We start from the raw sequence: 21,792 nt of genomic DNA, 5'->3' as shown, positions 1-21,792 counted from the left end.
AAAGCAGCAATAGCAAAATGTGCCAGGCGAGAGGGGAGAGCTGTACCCTGTGACTCTTCAGGCTCTGTAGCCCTAAATAGAGGTGTCTGTGCCCTGTACTGCTGCTTGAGCAAAAAACCACATCAGCAGTGGAACCCTGTAACGCAGAAAGTGCCCAAGGTGTCACCATCCCTGCTCTGTGGGCCCAGGTAGCAGATGTTTATCATGGACACTGCCTCCCGGTCACCTATCATCTTAAAATTACAGCTATGACTCTGCCAGTAAATAAAACAGGGTCAGGGACTCTGGAGCCTGAGGCCAAGTAGCATGGACCAGCTAAATCGCACTGTACAACCTGTGAGCCTCAGACATACTCATGGGTTTGAACAGGTTTCTGTTTTTTCAGTCTGCAGTGTTGAAACAAGGAGGGAGCTGTGCCACAGTGTTTATGCTGTTCATGCAAGCAATGTGATGGAGGTGCAAAGCATCCTGGGTCCTGCTGGACGACTCTGGGGAGGGGACGGAGACAAGGCCAGACCTGCTGGAAATAGTCCCTGGCGCGTGCTCCCCCACAAATAACGGCTGGATGCTCTCATGCAGTGCTAGTTGGTGTGGGCCAAAATCAGGCCAAGTGCCACAAGTAAAGCAGCATGGACCCCGAGCGGTGCCCACCTGCTTTTGCTTGGCTGTGTTGGCACAGCATCTGAGCCCTGCCTTACAGACGGGCCCCGAGGGTCAGCGGGTAAGGGCTGGCTCTTCACTGCAGCAGGATCAAGTTGTGACTTGCAGCTGCAAGCACAGGGTGAAGGCAGCGTGGGCGCTCTGACATGTCAGTGTTTCCTGAGTGCCTATTCATTCTTCACACTTTTGCAACAGTTGCTTAGACTTCATGCAGCAATAATACATCGACAGCTGCCTTCCTGTTGTAGAGTCAACACAGGGAGCGAGAGAAGCCCACTATGGATCCCAGAGCCAGAAGGTAGTTTTATTAATTTAATCTCTAGGTATGTAGATAGCGATCAGCACCATAGCAACTGAGCCACTTGAATGAGTTAGATACAGAGATAGCAACACTTGTTATTTATACAGCACCCTTTATTGGAAAATTAAAAAATGCCAGGTACCAGTTTCATTGAGTAGGTAAACTGCATTTATTTGTTGATAAGGAGGTGCCGTAAAACCTCTCTTTGTATCACTGGGATGTATCTGCATGATAGAGACTGTTAGGCAAGAAGTAAGTAAAACAGTTAGAGGTTCTAAGGAATAAAAGAATAAACCAAGGGGATAAAAACATACTAAATGGATGAAGAATCGGTCTATGTGCAGAGCCAAGCTGAAACTTGGCAGCTTTATAAACCAGTTAATACAGAAATAAATGAAAGTCCAAACAATAGGAACAAATCTGGAACAAATAAAATCATGAACTCACAAATGTTATAAATTGATGGTAAAGATAAAAATGTCTTTTGAATTAATTGTGTCCCTGTAGTTTATTCTACTGCATACTTTGCTTCTGGGAAGATTCTGTATCTGAAAAGGCCATATGAAGTATATTCACAGAGAAGTACAAATGGAAATAAGGAATATTTCTCACTTGAAATAGCAAGACACAAATCTGTCTCTACGTTATTAGCTGGTTTTCCTCTGAATCATCTTGAACTTCTAGTCAGACAGCAAAGTTAAAATAAATTATTTCATCATGCTGCAGAATATTTCTTAACTGTGTAATTCTTTCCTTTCCAGAATGCAGGTACTGAGCAGATAGTGGTTCTGTGTGTCAGCATTTCCCTGGTGACTCTCAGCTTTTGCAGAATTTGTGTTTTGACTAAAAGGATGTAATTCTTTTATAGGTAAAAAAGGTAAAATATTTACGTGTATACTGACTCCACACAGTCCTGATCAGCGCCAAGAAAACTATACTCTGCGTCTGAGGCGAAATGTAGACTGTATTAATGAGGTCATTAATTATGACATAATAGTCGCAACTTCTAATTGTGGGCTTAATCATTTTTATGACGTCCAGCTTCGCAGAGCAGAGCTGGTGTGAATGCAATAGGAAAGACTTCTGCCATTTGAACGTCATCGTTCCCTTGGCACGTGCTTGGCCACCATCAGCGCTCGCCCAGCAGTAGTGCAGCCATCCCAAGGGTATTTGGGCTAGCACAAATAATCCTGGAGGGGAGAAACGTACAGGCCAGATTGCCTCTTCCTGCATGGCTGCAGGACCTGATAGACCTCCCTGAGGTGACCGAAGCCAGAGGCCTCTTGAGTGCCATATTAGCCAAGGCCTCGACTTGAGTTACCACCCTGAGATAAAATCCTGTCAAGACACAGCAACCTGTAGTGCTCACTTTAGTGACCGAGCAGGACAAATCAGTCAGAGCTAAAATTAAGAATACATCCCTTCTTCCTTTAAACCTTTCCAATTTAAATGTCTTTTTCTGTCTTTACATGGGGGGGTGGGAAGCCTCCTTAGAAACTTCTAAGCTAAGAAACCAGCTAATAAAACCATAGTGTTACATCACTGCAAGACAGCCATCCCCAGTGGCAGGGATGGATCTGACTGGCTTTACGTTGGTCACCCATATCACAGTGGATGTAGGCTAACTGCGGTTTCGAGGCCCAGCAAATGACAAGAGAAGTTTGCAGTATCAGCCAATTAATAGCATTGGTATTATGCAGGATTGAAGCTGAAAGTGCAAATAAGGCCAGTGACTAAACCTTTCCAGCAATTATATTTAATAAGGTACTGCATGTTATTTACAGAAAACATACATCACACAATTCCTACACATAAAATGCGCACAAAAGTATACAGACAAAAGCTGCACTCCCATAACATGCTAAACAAAATAAATAAAACTGAATTATTTTGGCACAATAGCTATTACATAAATAAATATTCTAGAACATAATGAATTAGAATTTATTTACAGTCTATTGAAAGTGCAAAACAATTGGCTGAAAATTAAGATATTTGTAAATGCTTAAGACCAGAAAATATGTGTTAACCAGCCACAATTAATTATAGCTGAAGTTTAAGGTTTTAATGTCCAGGAAATTACTCTCTTGAAATCTATTTGTGCATATTGTGCTCTTTTTGAACCAGTACTTTGCTACCTTTATGCTATTGATTTAAACAACCTTATTATCATAATGGAATTCTGTAAAAACCTGATTGGTAGTTTAAAAAAAGAAGTAAAATGTAAACACAGATTAATCTATATATCATTCAAAATATTTTCAGTCCTGTCAGTTGTCTGAAATGGCCATACTGCTTGCAGTAGTTGGCAGTATGATTAAGATTAGGAGATTTTCTTTGTATCTGTTATATTTCAAATGGAAATATTTCTAAGTCTTCTCTGAATGGAACTATACCTTGGACATCTCTTGGACCTACATTCTTTCATCTGATACTTACATGCATCTTCTATTGAGGTCAACAGTAGCTGGGCAAGCTAAACTGATAATCAGTTTTAGTCCTGACCTGGAGAATAAATCATAAAATACAGATTTTTAATTAGGGAGAAAAACTGCTTCCCTTAGAATTGTTAGAAGCTTTTTGTGCATTTTTCACTACCTATTCTATTTTATCTTTTGCCTTTTTTATCCATGTGAGAAATCATTTACTATACTTTAAGATGAATTAACAGTTCACAACACGGCCACCTGGTACAGCTACAGTGCATAAATTCTTCCTCAGCCAAAGTTCTCTGACAGGCTGGTACATTGTACGTTGCCTAAGACCATAGAATATGTTTTTGCTTGTTTTTGTAGTGGCAGTGCGGTAGCAGAGAAAGTGAAGTTCTTAACAAGTGACCTTGACAGGATAAAAGATCATTTCTCATCATTGCTTCAAATGTTTATGCTCGACGCGGTTCTAGTCGGTGAGACATCTGTGATAAAGTTCTCTGGTTGTCAATCACATTTAATTGCCGCACATAGCTCCGAACATCCTGATGGTTCTTATTAGTTAGGGCTACGTCGGGATCTGGTGAAAGAGAAATGATGTAGGATTGATACCCTTAAATGAACAAATGCCTGAACAGAATGCATAACTCTTCACAAGCTGTCACAGGAAACACCAGATACCGGTGAGTTAAAAAGAAAATATTTAGAAATTGCTCTCTTTGAAACCTTTCCTCTATATCTGATAGTCTTTCTGGTTACTACCCCCACAAATTAACTTTTTCTCTCAGATATCCTTGGCTACATTTACTCAACTTGATGGCCCTTGGTTACAGTTTTATACATCACCTTACCAGTCAATAGCTGTAAATTACATAGCTAACTAGTATGATTTAAAGCTGCCCATCTGCTTTTGAACCAGCAGCTTTCACACAGATTCAAAACTGTATTATTGATTTAAGCCTCCTTTCATGAAAAACTCCCATTTCTAGCTCAGTATTAAATATTTGTAATGCTGTAGTGCTTAATGGCGCCCCCACTCAAGCCTCAAAATTTACTACCCCTTTACTTAACATAACCGCATTGTATTTACTCCAACAACAATTAATGAAGTACCACCGAGGTAAAATCTGGATATTGCAGCCTCACAGTGAACGGCTGACAATTTGACGAAATGTGTGCTACGTAACTTAAACTTCTCTAAAACAAAGATAATGAAGCATCTATTTATAAATACACATACCCGCACACAGAAAGCACAGGACCTAGATCAGGTACATCTATATACTGACAATTTATATCATGTATAGTGAAAATCCACTTCCATTTCTAAACATGTGGAGGCCTCATTAGTGCTTAATACATTAAAATTAAAAGATCCGTAGCCAGAAAAACCTTGCTGGCAGAAGGGGGGAAAAAAAGCTCCCTTACATTGATATTCTAGAGTTAAGCTTTGATCCGGATAAAAATAAACTATTTTTAGAAAAATACATTGTTTTATATTAATTTTTCTGTTCTTTGAGAAAGAGGAAGGCCGCTGTGAGCAATATGAATGAAGCACTGAGGAAATGCCAGTGTGACTGGGACTGACGGTGTGCCTAGATGGGATGAGAACCACAGAGCAAGCCTGTTTGACCATACAGCTCTGTCATCTTACATGGCCTCAAGTAAGTTCTGGTAATGATACTGACAAACTGGTTTTAAGTTCACCACCTTATGCAGTTATGTCATTTATAAACGTCATGTTTCCGGACTGCTTTCCTATAAAAACAGGGTTTATCTAAGCAAGTATCTTGCATGTATCTGTGTGCTGCTGTCTGCTAGCCTTATTTCAACCACTTTTGAACCCAGAAGCTAATTTCAACTGATTCTAATCTGACAGATGTGTGGAGACCTCACTAATATTTAGCTCCTTCACATATTTAGAAAAAGAGATGGAGCAGAAGGCCCTTATTAGAGCTTCCTGAAGGATACTTCACCCTGTGAAACACGGGAGGATCCAAATATGGAAGAATCACTGGAAACCAGGCTTTCCAATTCTGGTACAGACAGAATTAGTTGTAATTACTATAGCTACTGATGATAATGCTGACTGTGCAGATGTTGTAATGCACTTACTGAAAGATTGGCTTCGGCAGAATTTCACCGTCCTGACAGTGTTGGCAATCATGCGCTGGAAAGAAAAGATGGGATGCAATCAGAGAACAAGCACTGTATTTCATCATCATTTAAACGAAGCACCTAACTGTGCCTGAGTGTGAAGACATATGCCAATAAAAGCAGTCATACGAATGAAAATATAATTTTAATGCTGGTACCCTCATATGTAGGGTGTGATTTACATTTACACAGGCTTTAAATGAGCATGAGTGTAATTTACATGCGCTCAGAGAACCCTTTCCCTTGCTTGGATGCTGTAAAATGTCTTAACTAAGAATGAAAATCAGCCCCTTCGATGTGCATTTCTTTGATAACATCTTCCCACATTAAAAAGTAAAAAGAATATAATGTAGAACACCTTGGAGTATATACTCATGTTAATTTTAAGACCATCAGTTCCTAACAGCAAGGCCATTTCTAGAACATATTCAGCAATTAAAAAGCCTTCACCTTTCACATGCGTTTGAGTTTAAAATACAGCCCTCCCTGAAAATGACAGTGTAAAATGAGCACGTGAGGGTGTATGTTCACTGATTCCCTCTAGAAGTATGCTCGATTTACAGGTGAGAAGGCCACCATTAGAACTGTGGTCCTGTAGGCAAGTTTCATCAAACAGACCTGTTAGTCAGTGTTAGCTTGCACAAGTCTGTCTAACTCAACTTGAAGGGTGGATTCACTTTTGGTGGACACTTCTACTGGCAATTCACAAAAAAAGAAGTCACTTCAGTCCTTCTTGGCTGTCGTTGCTCTTCAGTAAATAAGCCCTCATTTCACTCAGGTAAGAAAATATTAATACATTTTGTGCTGATAAATCAGATGCTATTTTACAATAGTTTTTAAGAACAGAAATGAAGGTAAGTCATAAAGCAAAACATTTCAGATCTAGTTCTAGACTACAAAATTTTAACTGGCTTGTATGATTAGTACCACACAGGTAGTATACCCACTAGTGCAGGAGCAAAACTTGTTGTTCTGCATAATATCAAATAAACTGAAACTTCAGCAATAAACCTGAATTCCTTAGCTAGATAGTTTGATTCAGTCACTGTTGATAACAACAACATTTGTTTCAGTTTATTTTGCTGAGTTTAAGAAAAAGCAGAGGAGGGAAATGCTATTCCTAATCAGAGTCTAATGTTTGTTCCAGCACTTTAACATGGTCCAACAATTACAACACAGCTACATCTTTCAACACAGCACACTCTCACCAGGCTGCTTCATATCTTCTTGAAATTTTGTGTGAGATTAACAAGATAGCCATAAGCCCTCACACAATGGAATGATGTATTTCTTACCAGTAAACAGTAAAACCTGGGGCATATGTTGCTCAGAATTCATACAGAATTATAATCTTACTTGAAAATGATGTTATGAATAAAATACCTTTGTGAAATCTGTCACACCAGAAGTGGGAAGCACCAGTGTAAAACATTCCTTACACACTTACTGAATAATCTTAGTTTAATGCACTGTCAAGCATGCAAAACTGGGTATGGCTGGTGGTCAGCATTAGAAACACTATTAATATATCATGTCCTAAATTTTTGTGGATTTCACATTGTATAATCAAATGAAATGTAGCTATTCTGAAACCGATCTAAAATATTTTCATTCTAAAACACAAGTTCCCAGAAGTTATAAGGAATTTGAGTCTATTTATATTGTTCCTAAATTGTATGTATTTACACGTAGAAAATAAGTCAATTTCAAGTAAGAGTAATTTTTATACTGTGTTAATTTTCATACCTCTGCAAGCCATTACTATGAGGCAGATTTTCTAAGGCACTTACTTTGCAGACACTCTCGTATGTGCTTAGCATTAAGCATGTGAATAAGCCCCATTGACTTCGACAGAACCTCTTAAATACTCAAAGATAAGTACACATTATTGTACTGACTTGAGACAGAACGCACTGCATTTCGCAGCGTTGGTTCTTCAAGTCTAATCCAATCAAATGAAAATCAAAACAACATGCACATGTAAACATGAATGTTTCATAGGTCTGTGGATTCAAATTAGGTTATGTTGTATGATGCTGCTATTTTGATCTATATAATTTCAAAAAGTACTCCCCTAAAATAACTACGTGAAGGAGACATAAAGTTGAACTGGACCAGCCAACATGATGAAGTTTCCAGAGCGTCTAACTTCAAGAGAAGCCTTGCTAAGGACACTTCATTTTTATGAAGATAGTTAATGTTGCTTGATGTGCTTTCTATATAGATTGTCAATACATGCCCTAATTTTTCATACTTGTAAAAGTTTAGGTTTTGAAGCCCCATTTCATAATGATCTTTGGAGCTATACTGTAGGCTCAGTGTTTGATTAGTTAAGTGAAAACTTAGATTTAGCCAAAAAAGTGTGTTCTGTGGAATTATTTTACTCTTTTCTTTATGTGGGGAATTTGTTTGGAAAAAAACACATAGCATTCAGAATAAGTACTGTAATGCTGTATTGTACTGGAAGATAAATCCTGTGTGTGGCAAAGGTTTTTTAAAAGTTTTCACTACTTCCAAATTTCTCATTATATGGGCTCTTCCAGGCAAGGAAAACTGAACTAGCAATGAACTTGTCTGACTTCTGGTTGAAGGCTGAACTGCCTGCATTCCTTCAGTTAGCTGAGAGGCTTTGTTTTAAGGAGTTACTTTGGCTGTTTCTGAGGATAATCTCATTCAATCTGTGCATTCAGAAGTATCCTGACAATGATAAAACAAAGGAATGAGGAAGCGAGTGTTCAGGCAGAATAAATTGAGAAACCGTGGCCAGAGGACAGCATTGCAACCCAATGGAGAGATTCTGGAGCATTATGTATCCTCGCAGAACTCCTTTCACAATTTGTTTTCCCAAGTGTTGTTGTACTGTCTAATATAAACTCAAAAGAGCTCCCTTTGGAAGGTGCAACTTGAACAGAAGAATAGCACATGAAACAGGAGTTAATTTATCTTCCTAAATATTGTAGATAAGTTGGATTGTCTTCTTTTGAGTCAAGAAAACCAGAAACATGTGCTGAGAAAATGTTCAGATGGAAGTTTAATTGCCAGCTTCTTACAATTTTTCTTCAAATAGAGGATTACCTCTAGTTAATGCCTGCAAAAATTAACCTGTTTGCTCACTGTGCTAAGACAGACCATTACCAAAAAGCCGTACAAACCTAAATCTGGATCTTTCTGAAACAGAACCAACTGCAAAATATAATGCAGTATAACGCTACTACCAGCATGCTATATGTACACAACAATACCCTTTCAAGTTTTACGCAGTCTGGAATAGTGGCAGCAGGCCAGCACATTATCTTCTAATCCATTCCGAACCCAGGTTTCTAAATGTTATAAATATTCATATATGCCATAAAAAACTACTAAGGGCTTTAGTCACACACTCTTTGCATAATCTTTATGTTCCAAAAATGAAAGAATGTTTGCCCTTTTTTTGCAGAAGGATCAGTGTGTGAATTCCCTTTTGTTCATCTCCACAAAACCCGAAAACCAATATGCACAGATTCTCTAATCCTCATTTCACACCTGAAGGGTGAAGATGCTCGACAAAAAGAAGCAGCGGTGGCCAGCATCATGGCACTGCCTTGTGCTGCCATGGCAGGTCAGCACTTTCAGAGCTCTTTCGGGACTTCTGCTCCCTCTACAGGTGCCACATCTGAGACATGCTGGGTAGTGCGACATGGAGATGGTGCCATGGAAAGTGATCTTTGTTCGGGCTGCCTGATGATTTGAGAAATGGTGCTGGTAAAGCTCCCAAATAATTGCATCTTCCCTCTGCCTATGTATACAAAATTCTGTACTGGCAGTCAGACTGCAGGATTATGCAGCTGAGGTTTGAAAAAAGCAGAATCAGTATGAAATCGGTATCAGTCAAGAGTATGAAATATTGCTAGTCCTTAAGGAGAGTCATGCTCAGTACTTTCCTCACTTTCTCTTCTTTCCTTGGCCAGACATAATTCTAGGAAAGGGCTTGAAATTATTTTTTCTCTAAATATATAGCTATAAAAGCAGTGTCACTTGAATGTTATATATTGCCATGTACCGTGCTGCAGGTTGTAGGTTGTCCTCTATTTGCTAAATCATACAGAGTTTCTAGGAACTAGTATTACTGACAGTTTTGGGGGCACTCCTTCACCTGAAAAGAGGGTCATTAATGGACCTAAAAGACCAATGTGTATTCTAGATCACAAACTAATTGTGTTTGCTGTCTGCTGCCATCTTTTTATCTTTCACCTACCTGCAGCTCTCAAAATGTCCTCAACCTGCCATACTACAATTACAGCATTTTAAAAACTTTACAAGCCTATTCATTCCTTGTTCCTCTATGACAAGTATGTCTTTAGTTTTTACATAGATGGGGTCTTCTAAAGCAACATAACTAACATCTACTGTCGACTCACTAGTGGAGAAAAGATGCAGGTAGTTTTTAACACACTAGGTCATGGAGTATATGCCAACCTAGAAGGTACATCTGAGCAACACCATGGTGGAAACGGCCTGTACCTTGTCTCCATCAGCTTCTTACTGTGAGATAAGTAAAGACCTTCAATGCCTTTCTAAAATCATGTCTTGTTTGGTATTGAAGACAAAGTCTTTTACTAAAGCCTCATATTACTAATACTAGTAATTTAGTTATTCTATTTACTTACTGACAAAAGTATAACAAACATGTTCCAGGCTGGATTTTAAGACCAAATGCTCATTTCTTCCACCACCCCGCCTTGCTTCATGCAATAAATGGCATAGTATAGAGCACAAGTACACTGCAAATACAAAGAGTATACCGAGTACACCTGTTTCTGACACCTTCAATATTGTATGCCCACATCTGGTACAAGCCAAATGGGTCTGCTTACAAACTGCCCTCTTTACACATAGCTGTGGCTCTACCACACATGGTATTCTCTTCCCTGGCTAGCTGCCCCTGCCCTCCCACTCCTCACAGCCTCCTCCAAATAAGAGGCATCCATAGTGATCAGGAGTGGGGAAGGGGAAGAAGGAGCAGACAGTTACAAAGGCAGCAGCAGGTAAAGCTCAGCAATACTCTGAAAATACCGATTTATAGGAAAGTACAGCAGGAAAAAATTGATTCAGTCCTTCTCCTTTTTAGCTTGACTTGCTAAAAAAGTCTAGGATAATATGGGTTAACACCATCTGTCTGTTTTTCCCTTCTTCTTGAGATAATTTTGTCAAATTTGAAAAAAGAACCCAGAGTTTTCAAACATAGGAAAGCTCCTACTAATTTTGTATGAAAATAGATGGCTGTGGACAAGAGAAAGATTGTGTAAGTGCCCTCTTCTCCTGTCTCCTTCAGAGAAAAGGCTCTAGTGCAAGTTCCTATGTTATGACAAAACCCTATTCACACAGAATTCCCCAGCCATGAAGAAACCACACATGCCCCAGCCACGAGGAAAGCTCTGAGCAGAGCTCGGGCAGCCATGAAACACAAACGTTTGGGAAACCAGGCCTCACTGTTTCTGGCACTGGGGGAACTCCTGGCTCAGACACTGTCTGACAGCTCCTGCTTGTTTTAAGATGCATCGCTTAATATAAATGATAACAGAAACATCAGAAAACATAAAAAAGATTTAAAAGGAGCTGTTTCAGCTGAAGAGATCCCACCAGATCAAACCTCTACTTTTGGCTGCCAGTTACAGGAATAAAGTTGTCAGCAGCACATCAGCTGTCGGGATCAGAGCTCTGTGGCGAGAATGCAGACATGATGCCAGAGGCTGTTCTCGGTTTCATCACTGTGCTTACATGAGAGTCAGAGGGACTCACCTCCTCTGGTGGCAAATGGCACCACCAGCGGCAACTACCCAGATATTTTTATTCATAAACTTCAGCACGCATCAAAGTTAGGCTGGATCAAGGGAAATCATTTTCCAAAGAACAAAGATGTTTTAGACAGCTCAGTAAGAGTGGCTCCCAGCAATATTCAGAGGTATCTCCATCTGCTTGTGACAGAACATCACGCAGCAGAACAAACAGGCAGAAACAACAGAAAAACCAGAAGTGGCGGAACATGATTCCTGTGAGGAACTATGGTTTCAGCTTTTCTCCTGAAAATGGCAGAATAATGTCATAGATTTACCTCAAGTTTATACTTAGGTAAAAGAGAGGTGAATTTATCTGAGAGTTATGTGGTTGGGTGGTCTTGTCTTCACTAGTTAATATCTGGCAATTATGTGTGGATGTGACAGTTGTAAGCTTAACGCAAGTAGGCAGTATCGACTGAGGTTTAACAGTAGGCTTTTCTTCTTTGCTTGACCCGATGACACATGCAAAAAGCTAAAACTGCCAGGTCCACATTAGGATTTGAATGAATTATGCGGGTGGAATCTGAATACATGTTGCTTTGAAGACCTACGGGTTGAAAGAAGCAGTAAAAACACTATAGAAGCACCCAGAATAGCTAGTGAAGAACATTAAACCCACAAAAGATAGACTTGTAGTAAGGCCTGGAAAAAAAGCAGAGGAAGTTTTGAGGTAGAGCACCAACTGAAGAAAGGTTTAGAGTACTGAGAAAGGATAATGTTTCCCTTTCTGTTGTGTGGAAGAACATGACACATTACACTGATTCTTCAAAAAAAAAATTCAGCATCAGAAATACGTTACTGATCTTCACTTTCCCCTCCTAAAAGAAACGCTCAAAGCTCAGATTACTGATCAAAATGGGTGATGCAGTATAAAATTTTATTTAAAACTTTTGGGTGTTACTAGTATATCCCTGTTCTGGAGACAGCATACTTCGGAAGATAAAAGCAATACACAGACTAGAGTGAAAAGGGCAGACATGCAGCAGCCTAGATATAAATCAGTTTAAGCTGCTATAAAATTCAGTCTTGGCCTTGGGAGTGCCAAACTGTGGTATACAGTGGTGCAGAACCATTTCTAAATGACAAGCCTGGCTTGAACTTCTGTCTATGGGCAAACACTCACAGGAAAGCTCCCGGTTCCTATAATGGCTTTGACACATAATCAGGCATAAAGAAGAGCCTGAGGCAAACAGCTCTGAGGCCTGTGGCTGTACCGGCCCTTCTGGCTCAGGAGGTGCAAGTAGGCCAGGAGAGGTGGAGAACCTGGAGTGAGCCACATAGCCATGGCTATAGCAGGGCAGCTGCCATCCCTTCTAGTTCGAACGTGCTGCAGCCAAGACCCAGATCCCTTTGTGTTCACCACAATATTTACTAATATCTAATTTACTAATACCTACACTAAAATAAATATATTTATCTATCTAATTAGAACAGGCAGTCTAGGAAAAAAGTCCTTTTCTGCAGGTAGAAGGCTCAAGGCCTTTGAAAGAAGATGGCAACACAGTCTGCGTATGCAACTACAGAATGTCATTATTGCAAAGTGAGGTCAGGCCCTTACTCAGGTATTAGCACTACAACTTAGCCACAAAAAAGTCTCAGCTTAGTAGAGAGGTATTTTCACCCTAGGACAGAGGCTGTCCCGGAGCTACAGACTAAAATCTGACAGAAGAATTGACTCAGAGTGATGACCACTTTTGTGTGAAATTTTCTAAAGAGTTGAAAGTCCTCCTTTTTTCCCCTCTGCGGCATCAATGCTCAGAAGGTAAGACAAGCTCTCCTGCAGTGCAGTGGAAATAACCGTGGCGTGGTCCTGGTTACTGTGGTACTAAGAACAAGCAGATACAGGTGCCAGAGTAGATATCCTCTAGTGTGGCTGCTGAATGGAGCTTTACTGCTGGAACAGTAACTCGGGTTTGATGTTGCAGTGCAGCTGCTCATAGCTAGGCTTGGCTAACACTGGTTCTCGGATGCAGATGTCATTAACCACATTAAGAACGTGGCTTTGGCAACCAAGAAAATGGCTTCTTACTGCTGAGAAGCTTCAGTTTCAGTTGAGATTTCTGCCATGGGAAGTTGGCTACCTGCAGTTTTTGACAACACTGTTTGAAATGATGAGAGCCTAGATGCAGGATTTAAAATAAATCAGATAGCCTTCTATCATTGATCGCCCTTTCCAGTATGAAAGCAATCAAGTCACAGAAGTCTCCTGTCACTTGTTAAAGGAAAGAAGAAAATAAGATGTTGTGCACGTTCTGTGTTAAAGCTCCTTTCAATCTCTGAGGAGCAATGCAGAGCTATCCCAGCCTGAGGCAGTTCAGTCCTGTTTGAAGGAACAGCAGTTAAAATCACAGCTTGGTCCCAAACTGGCTGTTAAAAATTGTCTCTAACAGCTCTCCTTCCTGTCACTGCTGCTGCCTCTCCTAGGAAACATTTTGGCTGTGCATGGCTCAGTGGGCAGTTTCTTCTCCACCTCTGTGAAGTTTTCCAGAAATTCAGATGTCCAGGTGCTGTGCACAACGCAGACTATTTCTGCCAGCTCTTGGTCCTGCCTTCACTTTCTGTAGCCCTGGATGTAGCCATTGTTGAGAAGTTCACTCTTGAAGAGATGAATAGGGAGGTCTTTTAAAAGTTTCATTTCAAATATGTCATACATACCATTTTTTCGAAGTTTACTAGATTGTCAGTGAATGTCTTGTTTCCCTCATGAGTAAACGTCATGTCTGTATAGAAATAAAAGCCCATTACTGAATCATGGCCATACAAAACAGCAGAATGTTTTGTCTATCCCTTATAAAAATCAAAGCAGCTATAAAAGTAAAACATGTAGTTTTTAATTTGCAGCATTTCTGAGACTAGTAATATTCAGATGTACTAAAGCAGTTTTTCTTGTCTTTTTGTCATGCTTTTCATAATGGAAAAAGATCATACCTCACGCTGAGAATGATTTTTGCTTTTTCTTTCTGCTGCTCTTGTTCTTCAAATATTTGACAAATAGCTTTCACGTTAATAATTCTGGTAATGTCCAAGCTTACCTTTTATAAGTAGTGGCATGAAAGGAATTATTGGAGGGTCCAATTTAGCTACAGTTAGTCTGTAGGCCCTATGGTTTCTTGATGGATCCTTAAGAAAAAAAGAGAAATAAAATAATTACTAATATGTATTATTATATGTGTTGAGACACTGTATGCATTTATTTAGATGTCATGGCATTTCTTAAAATAATTATTTTCTCCCATGGCTTCAAAAGTACATCTGCAAACTAAGACACCTTCTACCATTCTCCCATACAGCTTACATGATGAGAATGCAGCTGCTAAACACAAACATTTTTCATGCCAAATAGCAAGGTAAGATATGATTACAAACAAATTGTTCATAAAAGGAACCACATATTTTTCCTCCCGCCTTGCAGCTGCAGATCCAGTTTTGCATATGCCATAACACTAAAATGTATTGCCTGGAAAAATCCAGGTTGGAAAATATAATTTCCCATATGTACTGTCGGAAAACATGTGATAAAGCTTTTCTGAGTTCCCAGATTAACTTTGAGTGGTACATAAGTTCTCTCAGAGTAGGTTCCTAAGAGTATAATTTATTAGTCATACATACTTGTTTTAGCAGCTCTAAAATGGGATCATAAACTTCTTAAAGTCAAACAAGGACATATAAAATGTTCTGAATCAAGGAATTCAAATCAGTTACTCAGAAACTGAATTAGCTCAGATTGTGCATAGAATAAGGGATCTATTGCTATTCACCATTAAGCTTTCAAACTCTGCATAGATCTTCTTGAACTTGCTTGGAAGTTTCTGTTAATAAAAACAAAAATAGCAAACCTTAATTAAATCCAATTTGTGTGATGATTTTACTGTAAATGCTAGTTCCTTCTACAACGCCCTAAGTCAGGAAAGTGCTCTTTTTGCCAGATATTTCTAACAATGTGCTAATCTAAAATACAACATGTTTCCTAGCAACCAGATTATAAATAGAGACGGGACCAGCCATGAAACCTGGATCCTGATTTAAACCCCAACTTGAATTTACTCCTTTGGGATGTTTAGATTCAGGTTTTTGTTTGGCTTACGTTGCAATCACTGAATTCAGAAAGTAAGCAGAAGCTGAAGCCGATGGTTTCAGGACATTCCTGTTTATAGGCTATCTGAAAATATAATTTACACACGGCTTGCATAGGGGTAGCTCAGCTTAATTATTCATACCAATGATGAACTGCCCTTGCAACATTCAAATCCATGCCTGGGCATTTCCAGGAGGTTTTTTTGTTCATGCTGATGTTTCACCAACTATCACTCAAATTCTTGACCTGCCCAGCAGCCAAGGGCCTCTACTGCTTTCTGGGGTATAAATTAATGAATAGTTTTTCAGTCCAAAATGCCTACACAAATATGGTCAGTTGATCATGCAGTGGTCGCAACGCGATAGGCTTTACTAAGTATTTTCTTTCCCCCTCATGTTATGTTATACATATTAAATAATTTTACTATAAAGACTATAGGATATGTTATAAATTAGTTTGAGAGATCACAGTAATGTTTCATGCATACTCAGAATATGTCAGCTTTCTCGTTTTAGTAAGAAATTTCTCTATATTTGCTGATTAAATCGGACTATTACTGGCAGCAGGTAACATTAAAAATTAATAGAGACTTTATAGTGCAGAAATTATTTTTTGCAATACTTTCTACATTTGGAGTGTGTACCCTAGCAAGCTATTTACACTGTGCCACAGCAAGGGCCTAATTTTTAATGATGTGTGTCAACAACTGTGTGCCTAGTTTGCATATGCATACAGATTAGGTATTTGTGAAATAAGTGGTATAATTGGACATTTGCACCTGCAAATATCTAATTTGTGCATGCAACTAATGTAAATGCATGATAACATAGCAAAAAATTCAGGTCTTGATGTGTTTGGTTTTAGTTATATTCTGTATATACATCTGGCTAAAAACCAAGCTGCAGAGATTCTCTTGATAAACTGACTGCCCTACAGAACCAGAGTGTGATAACATTTCCCTGAACTCATGATTTGTGCCCCTCCAGCTCAGACCCTGTGCCCACTTCAGACTGCTGTATATAGTATATAAGTTCAATTCCCTCTTCTCTTGTCATGCTACTCTTGTACTGCCTCAGCTCTCCCAACTATTCCTCTCAGTAGCCACAAACGAAGGGTCATTATTTTGAGAAACCGATCTGCAAATCTTTGCCTTCAGCACTGATCGCATTTGTCAGTTGCAAGGTGTACTTTAGAAAACTGGGCTGGTGTCTTCTCAGCTGTTAGTCTGATCTCCTATTTCAGAGCACTTTTTTAGAGTTGTTCAAATTTTGGTCTCACTTGCATCAATGACCTCAGTCATGCTAACTGTTCTGAATTTCTAATGAAAAAAATACACGCATATTCGAATCTGCACTGCTTTTGACAACCAGTGTGTTCTTAGTGGTTACATGCGCTTACTACCTCACCCTGCTGGACATCACACCCATTTTATATACTCACATACAAAAGAGCAAAGCCAAAGAAAAAGGTGGAAGCTCTGAGAATGAAGGCCAAACTGACAGAAAGCAGGGTAATGCACGTCAGAGAGAAAACCAGAACTGGCTAGGACAAACCCCCATTTTAATAGGGCAACAGAGTCCATACAGAGATCAGAAAATAGTGTGTATTAACAGAGGAAATATTTTGGAGAAGTATCTATGGAGTGATCTCACCAAATGATCAGTAAAGCCAAACAGAGGATGGGCTAATCTAAGAGGTTAACTGCCTAACTTGCTCATCTTGTTGGGCGTTTAGCTCACCACTAGAAGCTGAAGTTGAAGCAGAAGTTACTCCTGGTAACTGCTGGTGAGTATTCAACACATCTATGGGCATACTGCCTTACTAATAAAAATTGTCAGCCTTGGCTAAAGCTGCTCAGGAGCTGAATTAGTAGATCTAATTTTATCAATAACAAAGGCCCCAGTTATGTTTTTGCTAACTAAAAGCACAAATCCCAGCCAAACTTCTTGGAAGTGGATTTTAGCTAAGACTTACCTCCCATGTTAACGAGAGACGGCTCACAGCAACATTACTCAGTCCCATAATAATAGCGAAAAAGGAGTTCAGATTTTTGTATTCTTTACAGCTGAAACAAAAAGGGCCAGGTTTTAAGTTGTATGTATCAGTCAGGGCAGAAGTACACATGACAACCCTAAGAGAGCTGAACTCAGGCATCTAGCACAGATGGAACAATATGGGCAGCCCCGGCCAGCATGCCTGCGGCACACCACCTCACCAATGTGTCAGTAATTCACCACACTCTGGAGGCTCCTTTCCCCTCCTAAAATGACCTCCTGCTTCCACTCCACTGGGTGCCAGATCCTGCAAGGACATTAAGGACATTAAAGGAGTCTTTGAAGCTCCTTCCCGGCCAGAAACACAGTCCTGAAACGGGGCTCTGTTCAGTCCAAGGGAATACCAGAAATGGGAAGCCACTGTTTTACAACCTCATTTGCTGCAGAACTCACCGACAGCTTCTGAACAGCTACTGAATGCTGGAAGCTGTCCCTAGATGGTCTTCATTGCGATTTACAGGTGCACAGAGTCCTTTTAAAGGGAGACGACCGGCTGTCTAGAGATGCCTGTGTGTCAATGCTATATATGATTTCTAACTAGTATGCGTAGATTCTGGAACTCTCTAGGATGTTTCAAACAAAGAACTGCCATTTGTTACCAGCATCATTAAGGAGGTCCTGGGCACTGGAGCTGTAGGTCACACTTCATCCCTAACGCAAAGGAGAACTTATGTTATCAATCAGGAAAAACTGGAACATGTAAGTGATTATTATGGAAGATCCAATACACCATATGCAGGAGTCGACACAATCGGGCAGGAACAGCCCACACAACTGCTCAACTGGGACCGCATCAGGTGGCTTGTTGACTCGATGGGAAGAAAAGAGAAAGAATAAAGCCTATATCTTATAAATCTGTGTCACACTAGGTTCCTGCAAATCATTTGCTGTTTTTCACAGCTGATTTGCCAAAATTTGATTTCAGCACCTCAGTTGCTGCTTCTTTTACTGTTTATCAAGAAAACTTCTGCAAGATTCAAGCTACGATTCTTGGATAGATTTTTTTTTTATCTGTTGTTGAAGCTCTTGGCTTCTCTGAGGTATCCTCAGCTCCAGATGAAATTAGTACAGTCATCACATCCTACTGTCCGACCCCATAATTGCCCCATCACCCTGTTGTTATTCTGTTCTCTCTGTCCCTCCATTTCACCAGACTCGCTGTATTGAGTGGGTGAGTCCTTTAGATCTGGGCCTCACTTGTGTCTGCACTGTGTGAACACTGAGCATGTGAAAAAACGATCTCTCCTATCTGATGGTCTGTCTGTTGGAGACTGCTGCCCCCTCAGATCTTCTGGCGGAGCTGCTCATACAAAATTCTCCCACATCAGTTTAGGGACAGTGAGCAAGGTTAGCAACGATGAGCTGAAATGGTGAAGCTATGCCAACTTATTCTGACTAGAGCAGGTCAAGGAGCGCCTCATTAGTGGATGTGAGAGGGGACAAGGATGAAAAGCAGCCGGGATAGGCTGTCAGTGATAACCTCTTCCCTAGGTACAACTAAATCCAGAAAGGGATATCTGTCCACAGCCTGTGACATTGAGAATAAACGGTGGCATGGTAAGAATAATTAGTACCACACAACAGCAGTGCTCAAACATAGTAAGCAGCTGCAAATGTATCTGCAATATGTAATTTCCATGTATCTTTCATTTTAAAAAGGAAAAGTTTTGCCAAACACCCTGTTAAGCAACGTAATTTAACAAAGTTAAAAATAAAAATCCATCTAGATGTATGACATTCTACACCAAATTTTCTGTAAATTCTACGGGCTCTACACTATATAGCTCAGTTCCAGACCACTGTAAGGTGGTTCTCTAGGGACAGTGCTGCATATATACTGTCTGTAAAATGTCTGAAAGTGGATCCTCCAAAGCACCACAGCCTGCTCAGAGCAGAGGTCCCTCTGCCTCCCAAACCAGACTGTATTGGAAAAATCTTTCTGTTAGTATGAATTGTGAACTGAGACATATGTACACACCTTGTCTCCAAGACAAACACACACGTGGTTAAAATCTCTCAGTACTTAGACGAGCATATTCGTCTTGGCATTTTCTCTGTAAACACACACCCTTCAAAAATTTCTTACAGGCTTCCTGAGCTTAGAATATATGCGTGTGTATGGAAAGAATGATTTTCAAATACAGAATGAAAATGTCTTGAGTACAGTGATACACAAGAAGGCTTCTAAATAGCCTGTGGGTTTATCTGCGAAGAGGAAATGCACACAAACTGGGTTTGTGAATACCCGTAAGAGTATGCACAAGTACATCCTAGAAGGCCTTTCTCATACAATTAGTAAGGGAAGAACCCACTGTAGGAAACACAGTTAACTTCTGCCTTTTGGTTGAAAGTTTATTCCTACAATAGCTGGAGAACAGAGACGAACCTAGTAACCTCTGCATCCTTTCCCAGTAGATGCAAAGGCAAAACCAGCTCCTAGAGCAGAAAGCACGTGTGCACAGCACTTGGAGCCAGCACTTGGACCTGCGTGAGCCAGCACTCAGCCTCGTGCTTACTGGCACAGACAGCGAGCACGTATCACAGGGTGTGTGGGTGGCAGACACAAAATGATGTGCCTTCTGCAATGCCGCCTAAGCCCCGAGTCACAGAACTGAAACAGCGTGCTCACTAACAGTCGTCTTTGAAAATTGGTATGTGCAAGGCATCTCGTTACCACCAGTCATGCCTAAGATTAATGGCACAGCACTGAGCTGTTCTCCCCAAACACTTTTCTAATGAGTCTAGTACTTCTAGGTAGGGTAAAGTCCTCATTACGTCTCAAGGATCTTCACAAGCAAAACTTCCTCAAAGATACTGCTGCAAGGCCTGGGCCCTCATCTTTGATGCAGTCCCTTGGCTTTCTCTCCTGTCTGCCTTGGGTGCACGCCGTGTTTGTTGCAGGCAGGCTGTGGCACCTGCTGCCATGGCAACACTGCGCAGAGGGCAGCCGCCTGGCACAACTTCCCTGGCCCTTCCAGCCGTCGCAATTAAACCCGCTCGCTTACTTTGCACACAGGAAAATCTTGTGCTTCGCATTTCTCTGCTTTTAGCAGACAAAGAGGGCTCAGCGGCGCAGACCGCTTTTAGCTGTTTATTTTTAGCATTGCAGCGATACCAGAAACATGGAAGTAAACAGGAGGTTGTCAAGCTGTTGTAAATAGCATAGAGTTAGACCCATGACACTGAGGAACCCACGGGCTAGGGCGGCTTATTAAGGAGATATTGAACTGTAATTTTTAGGAGACTTGGTTTCAAGCGTTTATGGAAATTGCTGCTGTATCTTAACTTACCGCATTCCAAGATTTCCCCGTCTCACGCCTCTGGCTCTGGGGAAGACGCGGCGGCGCCGGTGCGCGGGCGCTAGCGCCCCCTGCTGGACACGGCCCGCCCGGCCGGCGGCTGCCTTCGCCGGCCCGTGGCCCATAGGCCGAATGCGTGTTTTTAGGAACTAAAGAGGGAAATTCTGCCCCATTCTGAACAGCAGCCTGCTCCCGACGGCATTGGGGTTTGGGAGCCTCCCGCTGGGCGCAGCCGCCGGCCCCAGGCAGCCCGGGGGCGGCCCTGCCAGCCGTGGGCCTGCCCTGCTCGCTGGCAGGAGTGCGCCATCACGGCCCTGTGGCAGGCTGCCTTCACACTGCTGCCTTTAACGATGCGAAGAAGTTAAACCTCGTGGTTTATCTGCAAGTAATAACTTCTTTGTTCAGCGAGACTGCCTAAAGGACCCCAGTAACAGTGCCCGGAGTGACAGGCCGCTCGGAGAGGCAGCGCCCGCTGTTTGCTCAGGCGGCACCGCCAGCCGCCGCCGACCCGGGCAGGGAGGAAGGAAGGAGCAGGGCAACAGCCATAAAAACCCCCAGCTATGCCGGGCAGGGCCCTGCCCCTGCTCCCTCCTCAGCCAGGCACACCCTTGCCTTGACTTCAGGGACAAGTTGTCACGGCAGCTCTGGCACGAAGGCTCCAAAGAGTTTCAGTTTTAATACCAGTAAGAGAACAGAAGACAGCAAGAATTGCCTCCTATCCAACCTCAGACCCAGCACTTAGTAACAAAAAAGGACATTCATCCTGTTGCATTTTTAAACAAAAGTATTAGAAAAACATCCCAAGTGGGCTGAGGGCAACGTGTCTCATCATCTCCATACCTACACCTCTTTGCTCTCCCCTCTTGTTTTTTCCCACTCAGGGAAATTCTGAGAATGGTTTTCCTGAACTGCACCAGAAACTATTCTGTTCTCAAGAAAATTAAGGCTCAGTTCTGTTACTACTTACCAATTCACATGTATTAATATTTGCTAATGCATGT

At 41.1% G+C, this 21,792-nt stretch overlaps 1 protein-coding gene across 8 annotated transcripts in view; it reads right to left on the bottom strand.

The window, feature by feature from the left end:
- Window positions 1-1,053: 1,053 nt before the first annotated feature.
- Window positions 1,054-21,792, bottom strand: part of RAPGEF4 (Rap guanine nucleotide exchange factor 4) — a 158,729-nt gene continuing 137,990 nt past the window's right edge. For all 8 annotated transcript variants that reach the window (XM_037397426.1, XM_037397424.1, XM_037397425.1 and 5 more), the window contains 6 exons: window positions 17,413-17,503; window positions 15,122-15,172; window positions 14,396-14,483; window positions 14,019-14,083; window positions 5,506-5,560; window positions 1,054-3,970 (listed from right to left, as the gene is read on the bottom strand). In XM_037397426.1, the coding sequence (XP_037253323.1) occupies window positions 3,843-3,970; window positions 5,506-5,560; window positions 14,019-14,083; window positions 14,396-14,483; window positions 15,122-15,172; window positions 17,413-17,503 (478 nt within the window). In that variant the 3' untranslated portion in view covers window positions 1,054-3,842. The remainder of the gene's footprint in view (window positions 3,971-5,505; window positions 5,561-14,018; window positions 14,084-14,395; window positions 14,484-15,121; window positions 15,173-17,412; window positions 17,504-21,792) is intronic.

Source organism: Falco rusticolus, chromosome 8 (genome assembly GCF_015220075.1).
Source record: "Falco rusticolus isolate bFalRus1 chromosome 8, bFalRus1.pri, whole genome shotgun sequence".
Lineage (NCBI taxonomy): Eukaryota > Metazoa > Chordata > Aves > Falconiformes > Falconidae > Falco > Falco rusticolus.
This window is presented reverse-complemented; position numbering and strand designations above follow the sequence as displayed.